This window comes from Seriola dumerili, unplaced genomic scaffold, assembly GCF_002260705.1.
Source record: "Seriola dumerili isolate Sdu_G_001 unplaced genomic scaffold, Sdu_1.0 BDQW01000337.1, whole genome shotgun sequence".
Classification (NCBI taxonomy): Eukaryota; Metazoa; Chordata; class Actinopteri; order Carangiformes; family Carangidae; genus Seriola; species Seriola dumerili.
Window position 1 is genome coordinate 1,904,882 of NW_019174592.1, and position 17,531 is coordinate 1,922,412.

The following is a 17,531-nucleotide window of genomic DNA, read 5'->3' on the forward strand; positions in this document are numbered from 1 at the left end:
TTCTGCCTTGTGTGTGTGTGTGTGTTTTCTTTGTTAGAAATATTTGGAGTTTCATCCAGAAGGTTTAAAGACAGGTGTTACCTGACTGTCTAGCACCAACCGGTCCTGTCAATAGTGAGTGAAGAGATGTGCTGTGCAGTATCAATTTACACAGCTATCCGTTTACATTTACTGATGCAATACTGGGTTTAAAATGCCTTTAATATGCAATATTGTTTCATCAGCTCATGAAGTCTAGGTGCTTCCTAACCCTCTGTTGACCTTGTTCCAAAGATGATTGGTGATATACATAAGATCAAAATGCTTTTTCTTCAAGGATCCCAAACAAAAGATTTTTTTATTATTAGTTAATGAGACAAAAACTAATGAAGGCAGTGTTTCCTTGAGAGTAATGTAATCTCTCTGTAAGTCACAATTTGGCATGTTCCCATGGAAATACACCTTTACTCTGAGCTTGTTTCTTTTGTCTGCCTTTTGGCTGCAGTGCTCTGCATGCTGCTGCTCTGGTCTGTACAGCTGCACTGCAGAGGCTTTCCAGTCTGAAGTAACTGAGCTCAGACAATGTGGTGTGTCAGCCTCTGTATATCAGCGGTGACTTTAACATGCCTGGTGATGGACAGGAATCGTGGATGAGTTTATCCCCCTGAACTGACAGTTTACTCTCTTCTATCCACCACAAGCTACGTTCAATCCCCGGGTAGATCGTTAAAGATTGATGTTTTGCACAGAGCTCCTCTTTTCTTCTCTCCTCTCTTCTCTCCTCTCCTCTCCTCTTGTCTCCTCTCCTCTCCTCTTGTCTTCTCTACTCTCCTCTCCTCTTGTCTTCTCTCCCCTCTTCTCCCACATCTCTTTTATTTCCCTCACGACTCTGTGCCCGCCCTCTCCTTCTCTCTCTACGTCCTCTGTTCATTTAACCTGCCTTCACCCTCTTCTCTTTCCTCAGCTGCCCCCCCCCTCCCTTCCCACTCTCTTGGAGTGGCGACAGCGTGACTGCCTGCGTCAGCCAGCCCTGCCATCTAGTGAACGCTGCTACTGGAGCTGCCGTATACCCTGCAGAGAGCTGTGTGTGTATATGTGTGTGTGTTTAAGTGCATGAGTGTATGCAGATGGGAAAGCAACTGAGTCAGGGAGGGCTGCCTCTCATCTCTCTGCTGTTATCACCATCCTTCACTCTCCCTTCTCTCCTCTGCTGCCATGGAGCTCCAGCAGGCTGAATCACAACAGCGTCTGCAGAAAGGGCCGAGGTAATACTGTGTGTGTGTATTATATAGGGTCTCATTTCTGTATTTAAGTGCACACATCTGTAGTGAAATGCCTGCATGCAGCCTTGCAAAGCGCAGTGTGTGTGTGTGTGTGTGTGTGTGTGTGTGTGTGTGTGTGTGTGTGTGTGTGTGTGTGTGTGTGTGCGTGTGTGTGTGTTGTGTGTGTGTGTGTGTGTGTGTGTGTGTGTGTTGTGTGTGGTGTGTGTGTGTGGTGTGTGTGTGTGTGTGTGTGTGTGTGTGGTATGTGTATGTGTATGTGTATGTGTAGACCTACACTGAAATACATAGCCCCTTGCTGCCTATTAAATTGCCCTGAATGTCAGTGCAATTCTAGTATCCTCAGCCTGAATGCACAGAGCTGCAACACCTTCCATGATGTGTGTGCATGTGTTAAAGATCATTTTCTTCATTGTCCCCTTATGTGTAGAATTATGTGTAGTTTCCTTGTCGGCTCAGTTCCTGCTTTCGTCTGAGGTGCTCACACTGATCACATGACCCAGATTGCAAGCAAGCACTAGACATGACCATGGACCTGACTCATTCCTTGCACTTACTGTATGAATGTGTGTGTGTGTGTGCATATTCACCACTGATCCAAACAAGCCTGTGAATGTTTTATATTGTTGTAATGAGGTAAGTCTGCAAATCAAAGCTGGACAGGCAGTGAATGATTTAAAAATGAGAGTCTCGGCATGTCACGGTCTGTTGTTTTTGTCTTTATTGCATTGATTGGGTAATTTTCATTTTAGTAGCTCTGTCTGCGTCTCATTTTCAACCATCAGAGTCTAAGTGAAAGGTGAGTTCTATTGAATCACAAACTGAAGCCTACAGCCTCATGCTCCCACAGTGGAATTGAGTCATTGTTTATGTTTTGCAATATCCATCTCTGAGATTGCTGCAGGTGGTTCCTTGGGATAATCCATAGACCTTATTTATGGAGTTTCAATGTTGCAATGAAAGCTGTCCACAGTGAGGTCTGTGGTCTGCCCAGAATAAGAAGGTCATTAAAAGCTCTCCATTGTGTAAGCATTGCATCACTATAGCCTTTTTTTAGACTCATGATATACAGTTTAAAAAAGTTTCAGAATCAGTGCATCAGAAATGTCATCTGCTTTATTTCACAGATTCTTTTTTCTTGTCAAAACCTGGTGCCTACATTACCCACAATCCCATTCAAATGCTGACAGTTTGGTCAGTGATTTGTAGTTTTCAGATCCAAATATCTCCACCGGTAGGCGTTATGGTTATGTTTCTTTTTTTTTGGTTGAAGTGAACCTTTAACATTTTGCTGTTGTAGTTGTTTCCAGTTATGAAGAATGATTTTCTTTACAGTAACATTTGTAATTTCCTCTGCATGCAGGTAGATGTGCGTGTGAATGCGGTGCTCCATTGGGCCAGTATGGAGCGTGTGTGTCTGAGGAGGTGGGCATCGGGCTCTGCTGTCGTGTTCCTTCACACACTGGCCTTATCCTGGACAGGTGAGGTACACAACTATACTGTCATTATACAGGACCTGTTTCTTTTGTTCAACAGAATTCAGCCAGAACTGATGTCGAGGTTGTCATTAATCTTGAAACTTGCATTGAAGAAGTACTTCAGTGATGTGGTTTCACAAGGGCTGGAAACGGGGGGCGGGGTGTCAGCTTGAGTCTGACACTTCACATAAAGTCACACATCTAGAGAAGTTTGTCTTTGCTACCTTTACAGTCAGGTTAGATAAAAATTGAAATGATTTATTTTGTCATATTTTGCTCCTAACAGTCCAATTATATAATTATTATTTAACCACAGGTGCAATTGAGCCCGCCCCCAAAATTGATGGATGGCATCGGGGAGCATTGACAATGCATGAGAACACAACACACCGGTTTAACTGCCAATCAGATGGCTGGGATCCTCACGCCCCTCCAATGCTGACCTGGTACCTGAACGGGGTGCCGCAGGGAGAGCCATCACCCAACCGTGGGCGCCTGGTGATGACATCGCAGGAAGATTCTGAGGTCATGAGACCAGGGACCAATCACAACAGCACCTTCTCTCTGCAGGCCAGAAAGTGGGACAGGGAGCTAGTGTGTGTGGCCTCAAATCCCCGGACAGGAGAGAGCTACAACGCCACAGTCACACTCAACGTCCAGTGTGAGTCTGTGTGAAATGTTTCAGGATTATATGTGGACGCAGTTATTTTCTGTTGATACACTGATTAAAGTGCTGAGTTATCCCTCTGCTCTGTCTCCCAGTCCAGCCAGAGATCCTCAGGGTGAACGCCCACTACAGTGAAACCTCAGACCCAGGCCTCTCCCTGGTCCTCTTCGCCTTGGTACGGTCCAACCCGCCTGCCACCATCACCTTCGTGGACCAGTCTGGCCAGTTGGTAGCTAACACCTCTGACTTCCTCATCCTGGACTCACGAAGCTACCCCTGGCTGACCAATCACACGCTGAGGGTGACGCTCAGTAGCCTATCAGGGAATGTCTCGCTGAACGCCAGCAACAGTGTGGGAACGGTGCAGAGCAACCTCACGTTAGCAGGTCAGGGATGGTAAAAGGCAAAGGGAAACCAATAAGGCCTCTATTATGTTACGCGGTCTCCTGGCTGTAGCTTCATATTTACCGTACAGATATAAAAGTGTTATCAATCTTCTTATCGAACTCTGTCAAGACAGGGAATAAGCATAGTTCCCAAAATGTCAAATTACTCCTTTATTTCACTCTCTCCATTTCTCCCCAGAGTTCCTGCAGTCTCGTGTGGAGGTGCCCATGCTGGGAATAGTGACTGGGGGAGCCATGGCCTTCATGGCCCTCCTCATCCTCAGTCTGATAGTTCTCTGCCTCATGCAAAAAAACAAAAGCAAGACCATTGGTGAGACTGCAGTGTGTTTGTGTGCAGTCAGCAAGTCGCCTAGAAAAACCTGTAATATATATACATCTCTTTGTATTATGTTACAGACGAGCCAGTGGAGATTCTGATGACCAAGAAAAGGTAAACAAAGTAATCAGACTTCTGCCATTAGATTTTAAGAAGAAGCAAAGTAGTCCAACAGTCAGATGATTCTGGATAAAGACTGTTTTGTAATTGTAGACAGAAAGCTAGCATCATCTTTTAACCAGAAAGTGGTGATTCTTTACGTACTAAAGTGTAAGGAGGTAAGAAGTAATAAGCAAGTCAATACCACTGTCATTACTGTGTGTTAAATATGTAGACACCCATAGCTGCCGGTTAGCTTAGCAAAAGTTACCAAGGAATAATGTTGTCACAGTGAGGTTGCTAGGCAACCACCAGAGACCCCAGGAAGTGATTGCACAAAGCCAAAAAGTAAGGGAGCCGGTAAGTGGATTTTGGTACTGTTGGACATGGCCAGGCGCTAGCTGTTACCCATTTCCCATATGTCTTTATGCTAAGCTAAACTAACCATCTGCTGGCAGTGGCTATCAGCAAGAAAGTGCATACGTTTATTTCCCCAAAATGTCCTATTCCTTTAACGTGTCACATGTTCTGTCATGGTTTCAGCACCTCACACATATTGTACTGTGAAGACCGGACAGTGTCCTGCAGACTATACTGAAGACACCAGGCCTCAGCCTCAAAACCCAGCCTTACACATAATCACATTATTCATAATCACACATGTCTTTGGTATTGAAAAAGTGAGCTATAATGTTAAGTAATTATTAAGAAGTGGATATCCCCAATCTCCCTTTTCCCAGAGCCACTTTCTTTGAATTGACACCACTTTGACAGATATATCACTAATAACTTCCATCTCAGCACATCAGTGGACTGGAAGGAAAACACTGATGAAGGCATTTTTGTTCTCTTATGAATACCTCATGTCCGAGTTTGATATCTCTGCTCCATATTTCCTGTACAGTGACTCTGTCAATCTGAAGACAGAGAAAGCTGATATGAACATCATCCCCAGAGAGAACATGTCTCTGCCTTCCAACATGCAGCTCAATGACCTCAGCACTTTGAGAAAAGGTAAGAGTTTCCCACAATAGGATGCTCTGCGTGCTGGAATTTGATGCGAATGACCACACAAAAGTTTCCAACAAACTTCCATCTGGGTGTAAAATGCGATCCAAGTTCTTGCTACAAACAATCAGTGAGTTATTCAGTCCATAAATCCTACAGGTGATCCTAGATCCTACCTGTGGGTCCCAGACTCGCAGGGTGTTTTGTTTCTGTAGTATCTGGAGATTTGTTAAATCATTAATTTGTAATATGCACCATGTGTTATTATTTACATGCATATTCCCAAATAAATTTACTAATAATATCCTTAGAAGAACTGATATGTAGATGTAACGTCATAGAGGGTGTCAGCATCAGCTTCTTTAAAAAGACATACAGTATAGAGATCCTAGAAGAGTACTTGTCTGTGATGGATGCATCTGAAAGTGAGTTGAAAAACAATAACAAATGGGACCCCTCAAGATTCAGTGAAAAATGATGTACCAAGTCCAAACAGCACTATTGTCTCATTCTAAACATGACCACATACCGTATCCTTCCTCACATGGAGGTGAAGAGGGTCACATGAGAATGGCATCACTCTCCTAATCAAACAAACAAACAAACAAATAAATAAATAGATAAAAGTGAGTTTATTTCCTAAAAGCTATCCCTTCAGAATCATTGTTTCTCTTGCATCCTCCTGTGTCCTCCATCTTTCCTGCATCTCTTCTCGTAGCCCGAGAGGCTGCCCAGCAGAACAGTGTGGGAGAGAAGAAGGAAGAGGAGGAGGAAGATCTGTCTTTAGCCTACGCTGCCAGAGGTCAGGGAAATACATTTGGATACTGCTGCATTTTTTATTATTTATACTTAAACTTTCTCCCCAATGATTCCCAGGTTTCGCCAGGTATCCGATGGTTGGCTACATCTATAAGGTGAACAGCACAAGCAGTGAGGAGATCTGGCTCTGACTTACCTCAAAGTTAGCACACAGACTGTACATGCATGCATAACTGCTTCCAACAGTGCAGCTGTCCAAGAGGAAACCCAGAACAACTGCCAGTCAGTCATTCAACCACTCATCCGTCACCTTCTAGCTGGACAGCGGATGACCAGCAACCACAGGCTATGTTGTTGTGGAGCTCTTATCAGTTTCTGGACCAGATAACAGAATCAACACGCTCAATGTGAGTATCATGTCTGCGAAACAAAACTGTCCATGTTCTTGTCTCTCTGAATCGAGCGCTCGGGTATTTACACTGCTAATGTGTTGTCTCAACAATGCAAAGTATGATTTCTACATAAAAATGCTCATATTCTGAGATGTTTTGACATGATTTCCTCCTGTAACCACCATCCTCATAACGTCGTCGTCCCTGTTGCATTATTGGAATGCATTAAATGTTCTATGCTAACACCAGAATGTCCAGGATAATGTACTGTATGTGAAATTTTACATTTTTGACCGCTAATACCTAAATAAAGTGGTCCATAATTATAGAGTATGTATTTGTATATGGACATGTAACATGTCATGTACTGTATATTTGTATGCATATGCATATGTGTATAAAAGAGGACATCTAATAAAGATAATATTGAAATTGTATGTAAGTAAATGCTGGACTTGCTGTAGTTTTATTGGTACTCACCAGAGGGCACCTTTGAGTTGATTTATAAACTGGGAAATATGGAGGATTTTCTGTTAGTCATGAAGGTGATGTGTATTTTACGCATGGTGCTGAGGATGAGTGTGTGTTGTGTGATGGTGAAAGCATCGTTGCATGTTTTTTTTTTTTTTTTTTACTGGGAATGATACAGTAGCAGGTGCAGAAGAGAATAATTTATGTTTGTGTGTGTGGGTGTGTGCGTGCGTGCGTGCGTGCGTGCGTGCGTGCGTGCGTGTGTGCCAGGTGTTAGCTCTAGGTCACAGGGTATTGTGGCTTTTCTTCAAACAGGAAGCAGAATTTGTGGCAGCATCTCCTTTCTTTCTTTCTTTCTCTCTCTCTGCTGCTTCTGTGCTAACCAGGGAATGTAGTCTGCAGTCACACACAGCGGGACAAACATTTAAACATGCAGGAAATTAAAATATTTATCTGAACACACATGGTTGTGTTCATGTCTTTGTTTTACCAGATGGAGCTGCTCCACGCGTCTCATAAAGCAACTAGACAGTCAGTGTTAACAGACTGATCAGTCAGTTCAGCTTATATCAAGCTGGTAGTGAGTTCATTTCCCGTTCTTTTTTATTTTGAATCACAGATTCTGTTTGTGTGTTTTGGAAAATGTGAAAGCTGCTATGACAAAATGAATAATGGCATGTGGGTGAAATTTCCAGGTTCAACTGTCTGGGTACATTTTAAATCTGTGAATATCTGCATCATGAAAATGAAGTACTAGACAGTGAATGAATGAACAATTGACTGTTGCAAATACAGTTTATATTACATACCCAGTCTCATTGAATTGCACTTACAGTGTATCCTAACATTAGCAGGAAGTATTTAGATCCTTTAATGAACTAACTGACTTAAAACTTCGATGTACCACACCAAGTATGCAAGTATTACTAGCAAAATGCATTCAAGTAACAAAAGTAAATCTCTGGCTCCAGTGAGGTCAGTGTACTATTATATGTATATTATATTACTACATTATTGATGCTGTTGCAAAAATGTATAAGTGGCACCTCACTTTTGCAGTAAGTCAGTAATTTGAACTATTTCATATAGTATTTGAGTAGTTTATAACAAAGCATCATATTTTATAGGCTTATCATATGTTTTACTTGTCAAATCGTAATTTGTGAGCTGTCAAATAAAGGGCGTTGAGGGAAAAAGTGCACGTTTTCTCTCTCAACTGTAGTGGAGCAGAAGTTTAAAGCAGCGTGAAGTTAAATGCACATGGTGTCTAACATATGGTGTCATTTGCTGGAAGTCACAGAGACACTAAGTCCTCCAGATGAAGCTATCAACAGAGCCTGCTGAGAGGGAAAAATAAACCAATCACACTCACTTCCTATGCACACACACACACACACACACACACACATACAGAGACACTTTGACAAACTCGGACTGGATCTAGACGCTCTTACAACAGAGACACTGCAGCTCTTCTTATTTTGAGGTCAGTACATTTATTTTAAAATTTGCTGTGGATATCAGGTTGTATTTGTCTTTCATCATCAGTTATCTGTTACACTAAGTGGAATAAAATGGTCGACTGGCAGCAGAAAATGGCGCCCTTCCTGTTTTCTGTTGTATTCTCGCTTTTTTCCTGACAGTGATCTGAAATATCTCCGTCTGTCTTCAGCAGAACTCAGAGGAGTAAACACATAATGAAAAATCACTTAGTCTTGCCTGGCTGTTTGCTGCTGCTTTGGACGCTGACAGGTAGGCCTCTGTCAAAATTTTAGTTTTTAATGACATGACATGAAATCAGAATGAGGACTGTCATTTATATCAGTTTAATTTTAAGAAACAAATTTCTGAATTATGTTAATGGTACCAAATTGTTTAACAGTTTCAATAAAGTAAATGTTTTCTTTCTTTCCTAATTTCTCCCACAGCCTTTGTCAGTTCTCAAAAAGGTAAGAACACTGCTTTAACAGTTAAATGTCATTGCATGATAGTAACTGCATGTGTGAAATTATGTTTACATTTGTCCTGATGAAAGAATGCTTGTGGGGAATTTGCAGGAAGCAGTTCAATAATCAGCACATGGTGCAGGTTTAATGTCTTAAATTTGAATGTTTCTCTTTTCTAGAAGCCCAGAAAACAGAGGTGACAGTGACAGTGACAACAGTATCAGATGGGATTAAGTTGTCTTGTGGAGACAAATTTGTAGTAAAAGATAAAGATAATGAAGAATTGGGAGGAGGGCATTTGCTCTACAGCGATGACAATTCAGGGGAGTACGCTTGCTCCAAGAAACCAGAGAAACAAGGAGACACCGAGCCATCATCTGATGAATTACCAAAAATCTATGTGAAATTTCGGAGTAAGTTCTGCAGCAAAGTGTGTGTCTTGTATTATGTCATGAAAGCACTCATGTATTTTGTATGTTTTTATGGTATTTGTATGTACTTTACTACATTTATGACTTGAATTTATACTGTATTATAATGTTTACAATGTGTATACAGACTTTCTTAACAGTAATCACACTTAAAAAAATGTCAGATTCTCAAGACGCTGTGTGTGTGTGTGTGTGTGTGCGCGTGTGTCTCTCTCTCTCTCTGTCTGTCTGTCTGTCTGTCTGTGACCAGGCTGTGACAACTGCATAGAGCTGGACCTGACCTCCTTGATGGGCATAGTAATAGGAGATGTGGTGGCTACGATTGGGATAGGAGTGGGTATCTATCTCATCGCGGGTCATGCTCAGACCGGTCCAGTCCAGTCCACTTCTCACAAGAAAAGTATCTATCCATCTATCTATCTATCTATCTATCTATCTATCTATCTATATATATATCTATTTATGTCTATATATATCTGTAAAATGGTCATTTTAAAAATGTTTTCATGTTTTGAGGTTCTAGGAATTACTTTCTGTGTTTTGAATATACAATAAATAAAAATAAAATAAAATATAAAAAGTCAGCTACTATGTTAGCACTCACCATGGTATACACTTAAGTGGTGCTCCACTTTATGTTATGTGAATTTGCGATCATTTCATTTACGTTCATGTCTGTATGGTAAATGTGAAGCTTCCGCAAGCAGCCAGTTAGCTTAGCTTAGCACGAAGCTTAGAAACGGGGAAATGATGGAGCCCCCATAAGGCCACGATGGATTTTTTATCTATTGTTTGTTCCTTCACAATAAGTTTTGCATTCCCTAAAATACTTTTTGCGTTCTTCCTGGTCTATAGGAACAGCTAACTGTGCTTATAATAATAATCAAAATAGTAATAATCAGATTAGCCTCTTTGCATCTTGATGCTCTTAGTTGTTCTACTAATATTATCCATACATCTATCCTCAGGTTCTGATAGACAGCATCTCGTTCCAGTGGAAGCAGGCAGATCCCGGGATGACCATTACCAGGTAAGTTCCAACCATCATCATTTTGAAATGAAATATTTCATTATTATATATATTAATCTTAATATTTAATTTTTTATTCTAATATTTAATCCTTCCTCCCTCAGCGTCTGAGACACAAAGGTCAGAAAGACACATATGATGTAATCAAAAACAAAAAACCCTGAAACAAGAGGAGGAATGCTTTTTGCTGTGTAGCTTGGCGACGGGTGTTTTTCAGCCTTAGTGTAATTTGCTCTGTATGATACTGCTTTGGATCTTTTGTCACTTATTTTCAATACACCTGTAAGATGAAGCTGTGACTTCACCACTTACATAGTGAGTAACTTGTTAACATGTTGCTGTATGTCATAGTTCAGTATCAGTTAGCTTTATTTTGGTAGCAATGTGATCGACAAATGTGGCATTTTCATTGAATACCCTTTTTCCTCTTTATACACATAATGGCTTAAAAATGTTTATTATAAAAGTGTTGACATTACTGTGCTGCAAAATAAAAAAATTTAATAAAGATTGCGTTGTCTCGTGATGTCTGCAGCAAGTGGCAGTGATGGGAAGTAACTAAACATTTACTCAAGGATTGAAGTACTTGTACTTCACTTATTTCCATTTCATGCTAATTTATGACTGGTACTCGCTACATTTCAGAGGCAAATATTGTAGGGGAGACCGTTGACAGTTGCAACACTTTTTGTATTTCTCTCAGTTACCCTAGCGACTATTTAGACTAGACCAGCCAAACTTTTATATAATAAACTTACATCTGTCCGCTAATTACATAAACCATTTAAAGATGATTACATCTGACATATCATTCACAATTTTTATTTGAATGGGAGAATTCAGGTGTTGCAACTGACCCCAACCCAAGTAATATTATGATATTGTTCTATAAGTAAATAATACTATAATATTATTGTTAAACAATGCATATTTTCAGAAATATATGCTTATTTAGACAACAAGCAAAAGTTGATTAGTGAAATTGAATGTATTTTTAATATGTTGCAACAGTCCCTGATCTGTTTGTGTCTGCGTTGGGGTCAGTTGCAACATCTGAATTCTTCCATTCAAATAAATATCGAGAATGATATATGATATGTAATCCTCTTTAAATGCCATGGGTAATTAGCAGACAGATGTAAGATAAGAGAAATGGAAGCCTCCTCTACTGTACTTCTTACGACTTTTACTTGTAATGGAGTATTTTTTTACTTTACTGTATTGTTGTACTTTAAGGAGCTGAATGCTTCTTCCACCAGTTGCTTCTGGCTTTCAGATGTGTGTTTGAGTCTGTTGCACAAAAGGTAAAGATACAGGAAAACAGAATGAGAGAAAAGTGATTAGTAGAATTACACAACAAGGCTAAAGAGAAGCGCAGACAGGAAGGTTAAAAAAAACAGGTTAAAATAGCAACAAAGAAGAGGAGGAGGCAAAGGAGAAGAGGAGGAGATGAGAAACCCTAGGTGACTTTAGAGGAGGCCTCCCCATGTCATACAATCTAATAACTTAAATTCTTTCATCACTGCTCGGAGTCTTTCGCCTTCCTCTTGACACGTCTGTGACAAAGCTACAAACTGCAGTTTTCTGCCGGAGCTGAAGAAGAGAAGAAAGATCAAGCACCACAGCTTAGACAGCTCGTTTCAGAAACACAACCCTGATCAACCCACGCACACACACACACACACACACACACACACACACACACACACACACACACACACAAAAAACAACCTCTGACTCAAATGCATGTGCACACACTTTCATGCACTCATGACCACACACACTCGTCAGGCAGATGTAGGTCTGTGTGTGGGAACGGTTTGACTTAAGACACTCAGATAGAGGAGCACATCGTATACAACCTTTCATCCCCTTCCCCTTTACCTCTTTGTTTCTTCGTCAGACAAACACACAGCAGATGCAGATGAAGATAACTGAGCAGTAAGTGTGGGAGTGTTTCCACTAAACGCTACACCTCTGAACTACTTACAGTATAATTTATCAATCATTAGCTTTATGCATGAAGAAGAAATACATCTATCAGTGCTGCTGTGCTCCATTGCTGCTGGTAAAAAACACAGAGGTACAAACTGAATGCCAAAACATGACACAACATTTCCATTGTGTCAAACTGTATGAAATATATGTGTAAGCATTGTGTCATGTTTCAGAGATACGTCAGATATTTCCAAACACAGAATAACATATTATTAATAGAAATGAGACCTGACTGATGAAGATGTATTGATGGTAACTGTGTTTGTGGGTGTGCTACGGATATGAGCTGCGGTCACCTCATGAACTTATATCTGTAGAAGCACCGCAGTATTGTTTCCAACTGTGAGCACAGAGGTGACAAATGAGACCAATGTTGACTGTGTTATATTTATTAGTGACACATCTTGTGCCCGTTGCAGTAAAAAAAAAAACACAGCTGAGAATAAAAAAGCAAAATAAGTTTGGACAGACACATTTTTACATGATTGATAAAAAAAACATTTTTACAGTGTAATAAATCAGAACATACAATGACATAAAAATGTACATATAATCATTGTGGAGGATCTAATCTGTGCTGTGCTGGCTACTTCGCATTATACCGACAGGTGTTTCTGTTATTTAACCAACCTTCACTTATGTAAATGGGTTGGACAAAATAATAGAAACACCTGCAACGCAATACAGGTCAACCGTCCCACAAATGGCAGCCTACAAAATGACCATAAGGTTGAAGTGACATTATAACCTCCTTGAAAGAGGCATTTATTGCAGGACTGTTGGATTAGACTGCATTAGTTTCGGCTAGGTGTTCCTAATAAACTGTCAACTGAGTGTATGTACAGAAAACATATATATCTCTCTATTCAAAATGACATGCGACAAATGAAAAAGTTATGATTTCTACAGTACTATCTGCCAACATTTAATATTAAAGGGTCAGTACACTCAAAGCACAAAAAATAATCTATGCCTCTAATAATCTGTACGCTAATAGAGACACATGAAAAAAAAAACAGAACACAATTGGAATCATAACATTAGACTTTAAGGTAGAGCAGATGCATTGGTTTGCATTAGACTGTACAGCTGAACCTAATAAAGTAAACACTGAGTGTATATGAAAACACACCTGTCGCTGAAGTTTCTGCCTCCACGCCAATACAATAGACATGAGCAGCACATGAGTGTTGCTCACAGCATTCAAAGATTACATTCAAATCAATCCGCTGCAGTAGCTCTCAACCTTTTTCTGACATACCCTGCACAGCCCCTTTAGATGGGCTCCAGTACCCCTGCCCTTTGACAGCTATGGATGTGATGCCTTTAAGGAATCGTTCAGTTGCATCTCACGGCAAAGAAACCAGTGGACACAATGATCCCGTAGCTGCCGTGTTACGTTTAGCTTTTTATCTGCATTTTGTTTACTAGTTTTCATGCACTCTCGATCGCAGCACTTCATGTCAAGTTATTACAACTGATTCAATAGAAAACTGTCAGACTACGATAGATTATTGTTACAATAAATACACTGAAGACTGACATCACACCAATTTGTAATAATACAGTATTTGCACATTTATTTTCCTTCCTAAACAAAAATATCTGGATATACAATATTATATTATATTATGAAATCATGATTTCTATGTTTTCAAATTAGCTGAGCTACACAGTATTTCTTGGTAACTGCAGACGTGCCTCTAGTTTGGGAATTACTGATCTACAGCAACATAACATATACAACTCAATAGTTTTCATAGATGAGTAGATTTTCAATGTAATTTTTAAATACTGTGAGCACAACAAACTAATTTCCATTCACCACTGTTGTACTGGGGTGGTGGCAGAATACCTGCACAGTTGAAACCTAAACTACTTCACCTGGTGAGGTAATACCAGGGCTAAGTGGGAAAATTCTTCTTTTTGCCATTTTTGCGAACTCTTCAAATCCTTGGAACCAAAAGCCAGTGTTTGGATGCTACAGGGAGCGTGATGTTTGCTCTTGTGTGGCTTTTGTGAATGTTTGCCTTTGTCCCTGCAGCCTGTAAACCAGTGATGTGGCGCGGTCAGCTGACTTGACTCTATCCCGTCCTGTTCACTATAGAGTAAGTGTCATGGGAGCGAGTGCGAGGGTTCAGTTGCTGTCAAAACACAACATAAGCAGTGTTAGGTGGATCATAAAGGTCAGCAGATTTATACAAAAAGCACTGAACCAAACTTGCACCAAACTTTCTGGAAGGATAGGGATAGGAAGAGCCCCTAAACGATCTGGATCATTTGCTATGAACTTAATTTTTTTTCTCTGAAGTCTCTGTATGTTGTTTGACACTGGCCCTAACGGAGGTCTGCGCTCTCCAAGTGGCCTGCTAGTTTTACAGATGGCTAGATAACAATACCCAAAAATCAGCTTCCAGAGGCGTGAGGAAACTTGCTGATTGTCCAAATAAACTTTGTCAGGAAGAATGTAAAAAAAATCCTCAAAAGAATTCCTCAAAAAATAAAATAGTTTTACTCACAATGAGCAAATTATTTACTGTAGGTCTGGCGCTAAGCTAGCCAACTGCTGGGATGGGCTACAGCCCCCCCGCGACCCTCTTTGGACACGCAGTAAAGCTAATGGATGGATGGATGGATAAACAAGTAGTGTGACATTTTGGGAAATATGATTTTGACTTTTTCGCTGAGAGTTAGATGAGAAGATTTTATCTTGTATGAGTGTTTATGTTACACACTGCACTATTTCTCAGCTGGGCACAGAGACTTCCTGGAGTTTTAAAAACTTGCTGCTTTTACACTAAATATTTTTTAGGGCTTAAGCAACCAAAATAAAACATGTTAATCACTGAGCTTTAGGCGTGCAGTCATTGACAGTGCTTGTCTTACATTTGGCCCGAGCCAGGCTAGCTGCGTCTACTCTTTAGCGAAGCTAAGCTAACCCGCTGTAGCTTGATATTTATCTAATCATCGAACTCAGTGTATTTCCCACTATGTCGAACAATTCTTTCAAAATTAAAAACAAAAAGAGGAAGAAAAGAATCAATAAAAAGCACATTTTCTCATCTTAGCTCTATCTATCACAACAAGTGGCGTTGCAATGAATAAGTAAGATTTCATTACAACTAAGAGAAGCGGACTTCTTTGCCGCATGGATTCTGCTACCTTATATGTTTAAGTAGCCCCATTGTAGCATACAGTAATTCCGGGTACAGAATGAAACTAAAGTAATTCCAGAAATGCAATATACCTATACATCTCACTATACATATAGTACATGTAGCTAACAAGCGCTAGTTGACCCTATTTTCTGCATTTGGTTATTTGCAATTTTAGCATAATTTATGATCACATTTTTAAGTTGAACTTTTTTGGCTGAAAACAATACATGTATGACGCAGCAGAAAATGAAGCTCGTACTCGTTGCAAAATCTCGTTTTTAATAACAATACCTACCTCATAGTCTTGAGGTGGGACAGGTGGACCCTGGCCTCCTGGACGAGCAGGTGCTAGAACAGAGTGAGAGAAATAATGTGACCAAGCACTTGTGCCATCAGACTCAGTATTTACAGTATATAAGGTATATAAGGGATGCTATGTGGCTCTTTGTGCATGCATATAGGCAAACTCTTTTTCAGGATAGATGAATCATTTTATTGTCAAGACGGTTCCTTAAATTACTTTAAGAGTAAAATCAAATCTATGTGATGAGTCCACAGCCATCAGAGTCAGGTTAAGGCTTTAGATAGTTTGAAATAACTGAAATAAATTTGCTTCGGGTGCATCGGCTGCGTGAGTGAACGTACAATCCTATTTATCAGCTGCAAATAACTCACTGAAGTATCAGCACGTGTCAGTGCTAAAACATGCATTATACACTATATACTTCAGTCCAAGGGACATGAGGTAAATTTTTACTGAACCAAGATATACAACCTGATATAAAGATGTTTTTTTTGTGATTTGCTCAAGTAATTTTTTTTTTTTACCTTTAGAAGAGTGCGTGGGTCCACCTGGGCTTTTTCTCTTGTTGTAAGTGTAGATTATGATCATCACAAATACTGTCCCGACCACGTCCACAATGATGACCAGCCCAAACAGAGTCGCGTCCAGCTCAAAACAATTTGCACATACTGGAGAACAAAGAACAGCAGTTGAAGTCGTGTGTTAGCTCGGTAAGGAGAACTGACTCTGATGGCACATCATGAGAAATCAAAAAGTTTGTAACTCACCCTTTCCTTTCACGTAGAAATAATATTTTTTGGGGGAGGTGTTGGAGTCGGTGGTGATGTCGGGGTCTTCGACGTTAAATAGACAGTAGTATAAGCCTTTGTTATCACTATTATACTCGATGCTGTATGTAGTTGACTCTGCCAGACTCTGAGCTGGGGTTTTGTCACCACTATGCTTGAACCATGTCCCGTTTCCTGGACAGGTCATTGTGAATTTTTCCCTCCAGAATTCAACTGAAAAAAATGAAAAACACATTGAGAGATGTTTAGTTTCTGGTTTAGTCTGTCACTTCATCAACATCTCTCTTCCTCATTACTTTTCAGAGGAAAACGGAGGACGATCTAACAGCTGAAGTGGGTTCCCAAGGCTAAACTATTAAATCCTCTTAAGTACGTCTGAATCTGATCATTTCTCCCTGTCTTACTGTGTATTACACCATGCTGATGTCTTGCACATGCACAGAGACTGCAATGTATCACATAACAGCCAAGAATAAATAACAAAAATACAATTATTGATCATCAAAATAAAATGTTTCCATACACTACAGCAAAGAGTAAAGTATATCAAAACATCAGAGAGAGAGAAGAGCAGTTCAGTGGGGTGAATTCCAACACAGCAGTTAGAGCAGTTAAGGCGCATAAGCAAAATACAGGAAGTTAGAGAAGTTTCTTTGAAGATGCTCGTAAATGTCAATTTTTTTTTATCAGAGTTTATGTTGTTCTGAATCCAGACAAGTGAATTTAAACTTTATTACTTTAAAATGTGAAATAAAATAAAACAACAACAACAACAACAACAACAACAACAACAACTGCAGAGCAATTAGATATTTACTCACCTTTACCTTCCTCAGCTTTCACAGTAGCTACGAGCAGGAGGAGGATGGAGAGCACAGACTGAACACCCATAATGTTCATTTTCTTAAGACGACCTCTGAATCTTATTATTATATAGATCAGATTCGTGAATGTCTCCTCCACAGGATACAAATAACATCAAGATGTCTGCTCAGTAAGACCGAAAGATTAAATGATGTA

General features: G+C 40.0%; 3 protein-coding genes across 5 annotated transcripts; 2 read left to right on the plus strand and 1 right to left on the minus strand.

Moving 5' to 3' along the window:
• The first annotated feature begins 1,222 nt into the window (after positions 1–1,222).
• Positions 1,223–6,258, plus strand: tmem25 (transmembrane protein 25). Its single transcript, XM_022760539.1, has 9 exons — positions 1,223–1,244; positions 2,623–2,740; positions 3,054–3,398; positions 3,500–3,790; positions 3,990–4,121; positions 4,208–4,241; positions 5,131–5,240; positions 5,953–6,036; positions 6,111–6,258. The coding sequence occupies exons 2-9, from the start codon at positions 2,662–2,664 to the stop codon at positions 6,182–6,184; spliced, it is 1,149 nt and encodes a 382-aa protein (XP_022616260.1). The 5' UTR covers positions 1,223–1,244; positions 2,623–2,661; the 3' UTR covers positions 6,185–6,258.
• A 1,903-nt stretch (positions 6,259–8,161) lies between these two features.
• On the plus strand, positions 8,162–10,747 carry LOC111232852 (T-cell surface glycoprotein CD3 gamma chain-like). 2 transcript variants are annotated; one of them, XM_022760520.1, is made up of 7 exons: positions 8,162–8,342; positions 8,529–8,608; positions 8,785–8,805; positions 8,982–9,215; positions 9,484–9,633; positions 10,202–10,263; positions 10,368–10,747. In XM_022760520.1, the coding sequence occupies exons 2-7, from the start codon at positions 8,554–8,556 to the stop codon at positions 10,425–10,427; spliced, it is 582 nt and encodes a 193-aa protein (XP_022616241.1). In that variant the 5' UTR covers positions 8,162–8,342; positions 8,529–8,553; the 3' UTR covers positions 10,428–10,747. The 2 variants fall into 2 exon arrangements, with proteins under 2 accessions (XP_022616241.1, XP_022616240.1); XM_022760519.1 differs by having other exon boundaries at positions 8,532–8,608.
• Positions 10,748–12,641: 1,894 nt separating this feature from the next.
• Positions 12,642–17,531, minus strand: cd3e (CD3e molecule). 2 transcript variants are annotated; one of them, XM_022760554.1, is made up of 5 exons: positions 17,339–17,531; positions 16,491–16,724; positions 16,248–16,391; positions 15,715–15,767; positions 12,642–14,405 (listed from the first exon to the last, which is right to left on the minus strand). In XM_022760554.1, exons 1-5 carry the CDS (start codon positions 17,409–17,411, stop codon positions 14,346–14,348), a joined length of 564 nt encoding a protein of 187 aa, XP_022616275.1. In that variant the 5' UTR covers positions 17,412–17,531; the 3' UTR covers positions 12,642–14,345. The 2 variants fall into 2 exon arrangements, with proteins under 2 accessions (XP_022616275.1, XP_022616274.1); XM_022760553.1 differs by having other exon boundaries at positions 17,333–17,531.